Source organism: Tiliqua scincoides, chromosome 3, assembly GCF_035046505.1.
Source record: "Tiliqua scincoides isolate rTilSci1 chromosome 3, rTilSci1.hap2, whole genome shotgun sequence".
Taxonomy (NCBI): domain Eukaryota; kingdom Metazoa; phylum Chordata; class Lepidosauria; order Squamata; family Scincidae; genus Tiliqua; species Tiliqua scincoides.
In genome coordinates, this window is record NC_089823.1 from 127,728,919 (window position 1) to 127,742,540 (window position 13,622).

A 13,622-nucleotide genomic window follows, 5' to 3' on the forward strand; every position below is an offset into this window, starting at 1 on the left:
GCTACTTGACCGGCTGTTGGGCTTGCAAAGACATGAACCCTGCTGGGCTGAAATGGTTGATAACTCCGCTTGTGTATTTCTTTGTCAGATGCTGTTCCATCTTTGAAACTGCAGTAAAAACATTCACTTGATCGTACTTGTTGTCCCTTTGTTAACCAACAGGGATCCCTACTCCCCACCTTAGTTTTTCTTATCTTAACTGACCTCAGGGTGGGATTCGGCAGTGGAGGGAGGAGGAGGAGCTTCTTTGCTACCAGCACTCAGGGTCTGCATCATCCTCATTCTCTGACTCCTTGGTTCCAGTGGCAGGAGGAAGATCCTCATTGGTCATGACCCATGTATTCTCTGTTATCATTATGTGTAAGGCAGGCAATTACAGGGGCAGAGGGAGGGCAGGAGAATGACAGTTGCATAGAGGTCACTCTTTACCAGCAGTGATGCAAAGGGCATGATTTGTGGCTCAATGCACGTGCTACTGCAGTAGTGCCCCCAAGCAAGCTCAGTGACTGGCCCATGCAATGTTCCCTTTGATTCATGTATGTTCTCTAGGCTCCCAGGCTCATTTGTGGTGCTGCAGGTTGCCACATGTTCCATGAGGTTCTCTTTGCCTGGCTTCTACTGTGGCTGAGTGGCTAGAGAGCAACCTTGTGGACTGGCGAGTGTGGGTTCTCAACCTGTGTCTGACGTTTGTGCCTGCTGTTGGTGTTTCTGACTGGTTCTGCAAAAGATGAATGTACTTGTGATTATGGACTGCCCCTTGGCTGGCCTCAAACTTATTTTCCTTGCCTCTCAGCTAGAGATGTGAAGGCCTGGAAAAAAACCAGAAAAATTTGGAAGAAAAACGTTTTTTTCTGTTTTTTTCCTGAAGACTTCTTTGTTTTTATCTTTAAAAAAAAGTATATCAGCTGTAAAATACGTGAAGTCCTACAGAAAATTGGGAGTGGTAAAGTATTTGCTTTGCTGACTGACAAAGCCAGCAATATGAAAGCAGCATGGGAGATCATAATGGAGAAGTATCCACATATTACTGCAATAGGATGTGCATCTCTTGGGCTCAGCTTGCTTCTTAATGATATGAAACTGGACACCCTTCAAATGATCTATAGATGAGCAAAAGAAGTTATAAAACATGTAAAAGGTACTCGTAGCTGCAGTTTTCAAGAGGAAGCAAGTAGGGAAAAAAATGCAAAGAATAAAATAGTGACACTGAAGCTCTGTAGTCAAACTTGGTGGGCTGGAGTGGTGATCCTCTTTGAAAGTTTACTAAAAAACAAAGAAGCTCTTCAAGAAACAGTAATAGTTGTAGGTCTTAAAGTACCCAGGAGTGTGAGAAACACTGTTCTTGAGAAGGATGTCTTCTGGGTTCAGCTGCAAAATTCCCTGAAGATTCTAAAGCAAATTGCTGCAGCAATCACTGCATCTGAATCAGATATTGCACTTTGGTCAGAAATTCCTTATCTAATGACCAAGATAAAAACAACTGTTTTTGACAATCTCATTATATCTCCACTTACAACTACAGAAGAAAGTAAAGTGAAAGATTTTATTTAAAAAAGGGAAGAATTTTGTTGCCATCCAATTCATGCTGCTGCAAATCTGCTGGATCCAAGATTCAAAGGTAGAAATATAGGTGATGACAGCACTGTTACTGCATTTGACTGGATTACAAAACAAGCATCATATTTAGGACGATGTTGGGAAGGTACTTTCAAATGTTGCAGAATATAGAACATCTTCAGGGATTTGGTCCAGGAATGCAATCTGGGATTCTGCCAAACATATTCCTCCTGCAACATGGTGGCAAGGTCTTTGCACAACACAGCCTCGGACTCCTCTTGCTTCTCGCCTTCTTCAGATTCCTCCATCTTCTGCAGCATGTGAAAGAATCTAGTCTATGCTTGGAAACACCCAAACTAAATTTAGAAATAAACTGACATGTGAAAGGGTGGAGAAGCTTGTTTCAATCCAGGCAAACCTTCAGTTTTTAGAAGTCCGTAATAACTGATAATGACAGACACAACAGTGTAGCTGCAGAAGCGGAGACTGAAACTGATAATTGCAGCTCAGAACATGATTCTGATTAAATTTCATTCTCATTCATTGAAACTTAGTCCCACTCCCTTCTATACACTTCCCCCCTGTTCAATTCTTTTTATGAGAATGGGTTTTTTAATTTAATACTGTGGAGAGGAAATATGAATAATACTTCTGGATTTTTAAAAATTGTTTTGTGGAGGATTTCTTGTCTGTTCCACATAAACTAGTAAACAGTTCAGGAGATTGTTGCTCCATTTGTTACAATTACAAATAAATATTATAAAAAAGTAAATTCTGTTTGTAATTGTTTGGATACACTATATTTTTAATATGCTAGTTGTGATAATTTTATGCCAAGTCAGATTGCCCAAAGTCATATTTTATGTTCCTAAAATGACTTTCAATCTGGAAAAGAAAAAGTGCTAATGTAGCTTTTTTTCAGTTTTTCCAAAATCCGTTTTTTTCTGAGCTTCAAAATTTCTGGAAATTTTACATCTCTACTCTCAGCCTGTGTCTCTGTGCAGTATCTGAACAGCACCCCGGCTTATCTGAGAGCTGTTGGTGCACACAGCCCTTCCTCTGAGAGAGTTCCATCCACTTCGTGAACTCCCCCGCAGGGAGTCAAACCCTTGTGATGAAGAGACCTATGTGTTTATTTTACGTGGCTGCTCTTTTTGAGAGCTGTCTTCCTTTCCTTGCTCTACTGTAGTCAAATATCTATTTCTTGGAAGTGTGTGTGTGAGTAATATCAAGGGGCTTCAACCCTGGGTGCTGAGATTCTTTGCAGTTTTAGCTTTTGTCTTCTTGTCTGCAGTAGTTCCAGTACAGGAGTGTGTGTTGGGGGGAATGTCATGTTATTGGGGCATCTCCCTTTAGTTCATAGTGGTATTAATCATTCTGGGAGGACATTATTCCAGTAGTGGCTGCTTACAGGACCTGTACCTGCTTGGTTCACTTTAGCAGCACTTCTCTGGCCACCAGCATTGGGGCAAAGTAGCTTGCAATGGTTGGCTCCTTGCATGTTAGGCTGATATCAGGCTGTCACCCCATGATTAGTAGACCATGCTGGGGTCTCTGTAAATGCTTGATGGGGCAGCAGGTTGTGCCTTTTGTGATGTGTGGTCGGGGGGGGGGTGTGTCTCTGCAGTACCTGTTCCTGCACACTGGGCTAATGTGGGGCCATTGTCAGGCAGCTACACTGCCTGGCTATTGATTGGTTGGGTTATGTAGGTGACAGTGGGTGCTGGTGGAGCTGATGGGAATGCTGCACAAGTGTGGAGTTGCCTAGGCTCTTGTTTCCCCCTTCCTCTTAGTTCTGAATGGGGTTAGGATATATTGGGTTTTGAGCTCACGTTGTGTAGATGTAGAGTTGCATCGGTACAATTTCAGCATACAGTTGCACTGTTGGATTCAAAATGCATACCTTGTGAGATTGCCAAGATCTCTTTCTAAGGTTTTGGCTGTATATCAGGACTTTTCGAATTGGGGCGTTGTGACAGCCCAGCCTGAGGGCCCTGGCCTCTGCCCCCTTAAGGGGCGGGGGCAGTAAGGAGGCAGCAATGTGATCCCCAGGATCATGTCACTCAGGGCACTGCAGGGGCTTGGCTGGACTTACCAGAGCCTCCTGCAGTCTCCTGGGGGTACAGGGAGCGCTGCATGACCACCTCCAGGGCTCCCCGAAGCTTAAGAAGTGAAAGTGGAGCAATCATGCTCCACCTCCGGTTTTGCAGAGGCGGGGCACGATTGCTCCACTTTGCTTCTTAAGCTTTGGGGAGCCCTGCAGTCTCACCCCTGGGAGGCTGCAGGAGGCTCTGGTAAGTACAGCAAGCCCCTGCAGCCCCTGAGTTACACGATCCTGAGGATCGTGTTGCTGCCTTCTCCCCCGCCCCCCTGCAAGGACTGGGAGCAGCTCAAACTCTCTCAGAGAGTTTGAAAACCGCTGCTATGTATACTTTCCTGAAAGTAAGTCCCATTGAACACAATGGGACTTTTGAGTAGACGTGCATATGATTGCAGGTTAGTTCATAAGAATCAGAGATTGTGTTGTATTACCAAGGTAGATTGGGTGTCACACATTTTGACTGAAAATAATTCCTACCAAGTCATCTGTAGGTTTAAAATCAATGTTTTTCTCAGTTGGAGAGATCCAGCACCATAACATCTGCAAAAAGACTGACAACATGGTGCTTCCCATCAATCTTAACATCCCTGCCCCCATTGCATCTCCTAATTGTTTTGGCCAATGGGTCTTCTGACAGAAGTGGTAAGAGTTGTCTCCTCTGTTGGGCTCTCTGTGAGACTGGAAAATCATATCACTGATACCCATTAACTTTAGGACTAGCGTAGTATTACTGGCATAAAGTGCTTCAATTGTCTGAAGGATCCCCATCCCCCTTGGTTGTCTTCCTCCAGATGATCCAAGGCGTTCTAAAGAATCAACAATGGGAAAAGTTTGTCTTACAGTGGGCTGTATTGAACAGCATTGTCTGGTGTTCCTTGGTTGGGAACAAAAGCCATTCTGATTGCACTTAACATTTTTTAAATAGAACAAAAAATCTTGCTGCTGAAACTGAACTAATTAGTTTCGCATTCTGAACTAGCTGTGAAATAGGTTTGTATGTTTCAGCCTTGCTATGACCTTTATCTGCTGTGGGAATCTTAACAATCTGTTTTGCTTTCTAATTGTGTGGTGTTACCCTTGTTTCCAGTACCTAGTTAAAAGTTACCATTAATTGTTGGCTAAAGAAACTTAAATTTATTAAATAAATTTCTGAAAAATGTGCATCCCTTTCAGGAGTTCTACTATTTTTAAGGGTTTTGGTGACTTTTTAATTTCTTCTGTTGCAAAATAAAGAAAAATCTATATCAGCAGTGGTACTAGTATATTAGATGGTGTATAGGCATGCCCCCATGTCCATAGGGGTCCCGTTCTGGAACTGCCCACGGTTAAGTGAAAGGTGGTTACAAGGGGCTCTTTATACATATAAAAGGCATTAGGGGGGCTTCCCCAGGCCTTCCTATGCCTTATAAGGCATTAAAAATGTCGCTTACGGTTTTGATGGAAAAACCAGAAGTCACATTTTTTTGCTTTTTTCCAGTCATTCTGAGCTCGGCAGAGGTTGTGGGTGGACACACGTGGCCTCTGCTGGGCTCAGAAGTCCATCCAAAGCTGAGGGTAGCTCTACTCCCCTTGCATCCAGGGGTTGCGTGTGGGGGGAGCCCTGCAGACCAAATCATGGATAAGTGAAACTGCGAATATGGGATCCGCAGTTACACCCCCCTCGTACATCTTTTATTAGTTGTGGTTAATAATGCTGGTATGCGCACACACATTTTAGGTGTATGTCTAACATGTTAATGTGGCATTCAGAAACACTTCTCTGAGTATGATTGTGTAGGTGCCGTGATTAGTAGGACTCTGAGTGTGTGCTCTGCCACATCTTGGCTTGCCTTTGCTTTAATGCAGGGGTCTCAAAATGTTTTGGCCAGAGGGCTGCATCACATTTCTGGAGTGGTGTGGAGGGCCGGAAAAAAAATTTATATATAAAATTTAAATAAATAATTTAGAGACAGAACTTAGATGAGTGAATAAATGAATGGGCTAGTTCATTCAACCTCTCTGGCCCTCAGAATACCCTCCAGGCACAGTCAGATCACAGTTCTGTTCATGTTCATTTGAGTGGATCAGAGGCTTTCAGGGGACAAGAGTTGGCCACAGGCCGGAAAGAGACTTGCTGCGGGCCGCACCTGGCCCCCGGGCCGGGGTTTGGAGACCCCTGCATTAATGCATGAAACATCCTTTAATGAATGTGTTGTTACAGTACAACAGGTTCCCTTTGTACATACCAATTTAGCTCTGGAGGTCTGTACAAATGTTGAAATACATATATCTCAAAAAATGTGACTGTTGTTGTTCCATCACTGTCATGCATACACAAAAGCAACACTGAAGGGCATTTTGCACCTGCCTAAAAGCTCCCACACAGTAATCTGTAACTCAGATGTCCGTAACTTAGGGAGGTAGCGCATATTTTTTGAAGACACGTTCAATTCAGTTAAGCATTATGTTCATGTTAATAACTCTTTTTTTTGTGTTGAACAACAGTAACGTACCTGTAAAATAAACAATGTAATAGCAAGAGCAACTGGCAGCCCAACCTGTGCTTCCTGTTGCTGCAAGCTACTGTGGCAGCAAAATGGTAACATTTATGTGATTGTTGAGTAATTAAGTTTGCAATTCCACTTGCTATTCCGTAAGGTGACTAGTCTTCTTCCTTTGAGTACTGGGGATCCTGAAAGATCTAAAACAGTGTTTCTCAACCAGTACTATGGGTATCACCAGTGGTACTTGAGGTAGTGTCTAGTGGTACTGCTGGACCCCTGCTATCTGGCAGCGAATCAGAAACATGATACAACAAGCCAGTGGTAAGAGGCTCAGCTCAGTGGGCAGAGCTCAAAACATGCTTTTCTGTGCTTGAAAAAGCCCTTGCACCCACCCTGAGCCTCTTACTGGTGTTTGTCATGTCGCATCTAGCCTCCCAACCCAGAAATAATTGACGATGATGTCACTGTGGTCAAAGTTGCAGTTCATGTTTGGCAGGCCCATGAACACATTTGGCCAACAGTTCCCGCAAACCTGGAGCATCCCTGGGCTTAAGCAATATAAAATAGAAATGGTTTAAGAAGGCAGCAGGTTGACGGATGGTGGCGGAATGCAAGAGGCAACTGTCTTTTTATATTGAGAAGTAAAATCAAAGAAGCTGTCTGAGAGGAGAGGGAGGTAATGTTCAAGTACAGTTAGTTCTCTTTATATGCGAATTCACTATCTGAGAATTTGCTTATCTGTGAGGGGCAGAATTGTTACCTATCTCTCATTATTCAGGATTCTGTTCTCATTATATGCAGATTCTGTGCCAGAATGGGGTGGGGCTTAATGCAGCTATGAGAAGGCAGGCAGTGGTGAAAGAGGTTGTGGGAGGAGGAGGAAAAGAGACAGTGGCCTCCTCCTGAGCAGAAGGCAGCACTGATGCCATGTAGGAAGAGACAGTATATGGGTCGATAGAGAAAGGATTGTGGTAATTACACCAGCCAATTATACTCTTTTAAAAAGTTATCTAGACTGGGTCAATTTTCCAAGCATATGAGCCAGAGGTTTCTGAAAGGCTACCTGAGAGCTGCTCTGGGGCTGAGGCAAGCCCAGGGAAGGAGCCAAGAAACAGTTGGAGGAGGAGGGGTGGGATGGGTGAAGCAATCACCTCCCCACTGCTGAACTCTGAGGCCTTGTTGATGGGCCAGTAACCTCCAGTGGGTTGAGGGATAACCAGCATGGAGGAGGAAGCATCAGATGTGGATGAGCCAGCCCCATAGACTTCAAGATAAGAGTCCGATTCCTAAAGAGAGTCCCTATCTAATCTAATCCCATTTTCCCCATAGGCTCAGTGATTCAGTATCCACTAATTCGGTATCCTCTAGGTTTTCCAGGAACCTGACCCTAGTGGATAATGAGAACTGACTGTACTGATTTGAAATGAGCCATTGACTTCAGGCCTTTAACTAGGGCAGTGGTCTTCAACCTTTTTCCTATAGTGATCCCAGTAAATAAAGTATGAAACTGGGAACCCACAATTAATCCAACTCCCCCCTCCTGGTATCCTGTCTACCAACCCCCGCCCCCATTATGCTCTCTCATCAATATTCACTGTAACCAAATACTCTTAGTGGAGAAAACAAAAAACAGTTACTGTGAAGCCTGGAGCCAGTGAAAACTGTTTTAGCACAATTGCTAAGAACCTAACCTGGACTGGGATACAATCTCCTGGCACCTGAAGGGTTGCACCAGATATCTAGCCCTTTACCTGTTGATGCTGTAGTCCAGTGGTCTTCAACCTTTTTTATTCGCATAAGTTGCTGCAACCCCACAACAGACTTTGTGATCCCATTGAGGTTATTATCCCAAGGTTGAAGAACACTGAACTAGAGGTATAATTTTGAAAGAGTTTCTTAGGAGAGCTATTTAAAAAATGAACTTCCATTTCTGCAAGCAAAGTGAGCCAGAGTTAATACACACAGAGTTAATACACATCTAGTTAACACACATTTATTAACTAGATGACTTTGTATTGCCTCATTTCTGATTTTCTGTACATAAGGTCTGAGGAAAGCTGTCCATGACACGAAGCTGTATGCAGCAACATTTATTTGGGTTATCTTGGTAGGTGAGCCTTGCTCAAACTCGAAGACAATATAATCATATTGACAGTGACTGTAGGTAATCCTGGTTTCCTTTACTGTTTTTGCCTTGACCCGTTCTCTGGGACTGTTTGCTCTGCCAGCTGCTTATCTCAGTTTGTAATACGCTGCCATCTGATGTGAGCCGGATGCTGCAGGCTGAAGATACCGAGTTGCTTCCTGTTCTTATTCTGTGTCTAACAGCAGAAAAGAAGGGATTACAGAACCATCTTCTACACTGTGTGACTTCAGCATTGTACTATTCTAATTTTTAAAACAACCTTTGTATCTCTCCCATGCTTCCAAACCAAGAGAGAAACCCAAGGTGACTCACAATGTCACATTGAAACAGCGTTGGTCAAAATCAATAACAACAAAGCAAACAAAATAGACCAGCTAGCGGTTGATTGGTTCCCATGATCCCAAGCTGCGTCAATTGTGCATGTGACTTGATCTACTGATTTTAAAGAGCTAGAGGACTGAGCGAGAGTTATGAGTGCAGATGCCATAGCATAGTGCCATGCTGTGTTTCCCCAGCATAGAATAGCATGATGTTAGATCAGTGAGAGAGCAGGCAGGTGCATGTTGCTATTGGGCTGATCACTTGAGGATGTGTTCTACTTATTGTTGGTAAGTGGCAAATTGGCTGTCTGTTGGAGCATGTGTATAAACATTAAAGGGAGCCAAGATTTAAAAGGCAATTGTTACACTTTTCCTACTTATTGAAAGTTGAAAATAGTAGCCCGACGTCCAGCTGCTGCTTAACCTGCTGGCCCAGGTCAGGGCCTGGGTTGCCCAGATGTAATGCTGTGCATGCTATGCACACTTTCCTGGGAGTAAGGACTATTGAACACGATGGGACTTACTTCTGAGTGGATATGCATAGGATTGCACTGTAACTCTGTTCTTCTGGTATGTTGACTGCATATTCCGAAAGCAAATCTGGCAGGAAAGGTCCTGTAAGCCTGTTACTTTTCTTACAGTTGTGAGATGTTGCTTTTTTTGTTCCACTTCTTTCCTGCCTTTTGTTGAGGTCTTGTGACTAGTAAATCTCACTAAGTTGCTAGTAACAGTGGGTTTGAATTGATTTTCGTGTTAGATGGCTGTTACCCTTTGGTAAGCAGGAACACATCCATTGGTCTGGAGTAGCCCATGGGAGTTGTGTGTGGTGCTGGTTACTCCATTCTGTAACAAATATGTCCTTACCACATTTCTTGATTAGTCAATGCCTGTATCAGGTTTGGCTCATCTCTCAATTGTATGTAATATCTATCTAGTGTACTTTTGTATGTGGCTTCTCTACTGTTAACAGTAGCTTTAAAAATGTAAATATTCCTCTGTGAATATGGAAAATTGCTTCAAAACCAACATGTTTTCCTGTATTGCAGAAAGAAGAAGCATCCAGGAGAATGGCAGCTTTGAATTGGAAGCCCTTTGTATATGGAGGCCTAGCATCAGTTACCGCAGAGTGCGGTATGTAATTCATCTCTTAGGTTCCCTTTCAAATTAATGATACCTGAAGTATGTTAAATCATTAGCCCTTAGGTAGGAAGTAGTAGTTTGTGAAACTGTTAAGTGCACCTTTTAATTAAGCCTGCAAAAACGTTTATTGTCTTGCTCAGAGGCAGAACAGAATAGTGAACAGATGTACAGTATTGCAGTTTTTCACATCCAGAAGACCTGCCCTTGTTATCCATCAAATACTATTATGAGATGCTCCTAATATATGTACTTCATACTAGTGAATATGCATGCAACTGAGTGCTGAATTTGGGCTAAGTTGACCTGGGTCGTGGGTAACAATCAGATCAACAGTTTTTTTAATTTTAATTCAGTGTTAGAGTTGGAGGATGTAGTAGCAATTTCCATTGGGGCTGAGTATAAAAATCACAAACAGGCAAATGATACCTTTCTACTACTATAGGTATTTCTGATAGCCCAGGTAGTGGAATGTGGTAGTAATAGTAAAAACCTAGTTCTGGTCTAGGATGGAAAAGATCTGGTATACATAAGATGATTTCTAGAAATGTCCTCCATTGCTTTGAATGGGTCTGTAAGAACTCTTTATCCCATGCATGCATATTTATTTGAGTGTACCTGTATTTCTGTTCACTTTTAAGCTTTGTGGACCTCTTCTATGTTTAATCATGTTTTCGGTGAACATGACTTCATAATTTAATCCATTTTCTCTTTGTCTTTAAGGGACTTTCCCAATTGATCTGACAAAAACACGTCTCCAAGTGCAAGGTCAAAAACATGATGTGAAACTTAAAGAGATTCGTTACCGTGGAATGCTTCATGCGCTAGTAAAGATATGTCGGGAAGAAGGACTGAAAGCATTATACTCCGGGTAAAAAAGAATACACATTAGTATTCTGTTCTTTGTTGAACAAATAAACACCTCAGACACCCAGACACCCCAGCCAGAGAGCTCTGGCCTCTGCCCCCTTAAGGGGTGGGGAGAGGGGAAGGCAGCAATGCAGTCTGCTGGATTGCACTGTTTTGAAGGGGCACAGGGGCTTGTTGCCACTTACCAGAGCCTGCAGCAGCCTCCCAGGGGTGGGGGAAAATGCAAACTGGAAGTGGTCACGATCACAGTTTTGAGGATCTCCACAGCGTGGGGAGCCCTGCAGAGGCTGGCGCGGGAGCTACCCACTCTTGGGAGGCGGCTGCAGGCTCTGGTAAGTGGCCTCCACCCCTCCAAAGCAGAGCAATCCAGCAGATCTTGTTGCTGCCTTCCCCCACCCCCGCACACACTTACTGTGGCTGAAACTCTCCCTGAGAGTTTGAGAACTACTGAAATAAACTAACATGTCAGTACACAGTTAGCTACTGCATTAACAAATTTTGAGAGCATTCAACCTGCTTTAAGTTTTCCTTGGCTCTTAAAAAGAAACAATGTAGCAAAGACATCATCCTTTGGATGCAAGAATATGTCTTCCAGGATAAAGTGAATTTGATAGTGTCTTGTATTACAGTATTCGAAAATAGGCAAGTTCCTCTTTGACAGTCCTTCTTATCCTGATTCATGGTGTTAATGTGCATGATGATGTTGCACCATCAATGTATGTAGCATTTTATCCAGAATAAGAGATGGGACCCACATAATCAGATAAACATGAGGGAAATAAGAGCTGGAAGCAGCAATGGTTTAACATCAAGTTTGCATGTTGTCTCTGTATGCTTTATAATATTACATGGCAACTGGTATGATGTTACATGAAATACTGCATTTGGCATAATGCCTTGGTCTCTTCCTAATGTTTTATGCCAATAAAGGTCTACTGAACTGAACTGAACTTCCAAATGTAACTAAGTTAAAGGGCATGTCATCGAAATAGTTGCACATTCTTCCCCTGTTAGCATTACATACACAAATAGAGTTTCAGGCTCATGGATACCTTCTTCCTGCTCTGCATATGGCGGGGGAGGAGTTTGAAGTTTTCAGTTTTGAATAAGCCACAATTTCCCATTTCATCTAAACTTGGGAAACTGTGGTTTTTACACAAATATTCTTTCCATTAGTTTCTCCTTACCCAAGATTTTAAAGCCTCTTTCTGTGTAGAAAACCTGCAGAAAAATGAGGAGACTCCACAAGTTTTCTGCTTGCGCTTGCCTTTACAGAATTGCTCCTGCTATGCTACGCCAGGCATCCTATGGAACTATAAAAATAGGCACTTACCAAAGCCTCAAAAAAATATTTATTGACCGACCAGAAGGTGAGTAGGTTTTCAAGCTTGAGTTATGCTTTCTTATTCTTAAAAAAATTGTCAGTATTTTGATACAGCCATCTTATCTCTGTAGAGTTGTAGTGGCTATGAGAGTGAGTTGCAAATCAGGACTTCCTCCATTTGACCATAGCTTCTGCCATGAACTCCCAGGTGATTTAAACAGGATACTCCTTCTGAGCCTCAGCTGTGGGGATAATCCTACTTACTTACTTGCAGAGTTGTTGTCCAGATTCATCAAGATGATGCTGTTTAAGTTCTTTGCATTCTCAGAAAGCACTGTACAAATGTTATCTCTGTATCCTGTTGCATTTCCACATCTGCATATGAGAGAGAGGCTGCTAAATTGCTCATAGAAAGGTTGCTAAATTGCTGTGTGTCAATGAGATGTCAGTTGTGGAGTTCTGATGCAGATGTTAGGAGAGGGCTGTTGCTCAGCAGTGGAGCACTTTCTTCCTATGCAGAAGGTTCCAAGTTCAATCCCTGGCATCTCTAGGTGTGACTGAGAAAGACCCCTGTTTGAAACTCTGGAGAGCCGCTGCCTGTCAGTGAAGTGGATGGACCAAATGTCTGACTCGGTGTAAGACAGTTTCATATGAGGGACAGAGGATGTGTTGGTTGTTTTCAGAAGTTAGAATTTTGGTTCTTAAGTCTTAAAATGCTTATTTTAGGAAGTGGTCTCCAAACTGAAGATGCTGTGCACTGGGAAAGGCATCCCCGGCCTGGGAATGGCGCTTACCATTCCACCAAGGAGCCTCCTGTTCATGTTGCCAATCTCCCCGAAACTGCGTCCTGGCTTGCCACATCTGCCCAGAAATCTGGATGCAATGGCTGTTGAGGCCACAGAACCTGGAAGTGGCTGGATGGAGCACAGTTCAGGGGAGATCAGCAGCACAAACAGGAGGCTCCCCCATGGAATGGTAAGCACCATTCATGCGGGGGAGGCGTCATGAATAAGTCCACATTAGGCCTAAGTGGGCATGAGAAGCCTGAACCAAACTAAGAAAGGGTAACTGAGAAGTTGCTAGCAGTTCCCAGCTGCAGGAATGTGGGTAAATAAACAAAGAGGAAGGAATGTATTGTCTCTTCTTTGATGGCCAGGAAGGACAGATAACAGGAATTGTTACCACTTGGAATGCTAGCACCTTAGCAGATAGAGAGTCGCCTTAGCATGGGTGATTGAGTGCAGCTGTGGATCTTCAGCTGGGAGGGGTAAGAACTATGAGGGGCTAGCAACAGGACCAACTTCGGGAAGGTTCTGTTCATCAGGGGTTCTGATTGGACAGTCTAATAATTATAAAGTCACCTCAGTACTATTAGCATAGAAGGTATAATAATGAGTGCCCACGGGATGTGTTATTGGGTCCCTCTTGGTCAGAGAGGTTGGTGCGACGATCTGCACACATGCAAGCGCCATTGTCCAGCATGGGCACCTGGCCCCTTAGGTAGCCCTGGAGCCAAGTGATCTGGGAAGAGTAACTAACCAGGTGACAGATAGGTCTTAATAGAGATAGCCAGCTGGCTTTATTGTTTTATTGCTGATATGTTTCCTAGATGTTTATGCCTCTAGCATTTGCTGCCTTATTGTGGAGTGGGTAACTTTATGTACTTGATAAACTAAAATATCTT

General features: G+C 43.3%; 1 protein-coding gene across 4 annotated transcripts in view; it reads left to right on the forward strand.

Annotated features, from left to right (window-relative positions):
* SLC25A30 (solute carrier family 25 member 30) overlaps window positions 1–13,622 on the forward strand; it is a 35,935-nt gene that overhangs the window by 5,076 nt on the left and 17,237 nt on the right. For all 4 annotated transcript variants that reach the window (XM_066619009.1, XM_066619010.1, XM_066619008.1 and 1 more), the window contains 3 exons: window positions 9,654–9,738; window positions 10,468–10,615; window positions 11,890–11,984. In XM_066619009.1, coding sequence (XP_066475106.1) covers window positions 9,675–9,738; window positions 10,468–10,615; window positions 11,890–11,984 — 307 coding nt within the window. In that variant the 5' untranslated portion in view covers window positions 9,654–9,674. The remainder of the gene's footprint in view (window positions 1–9,653; window positions 9,739–10,467; window positions 10,616–11,889; window positions 11,985–13,622) is intronic.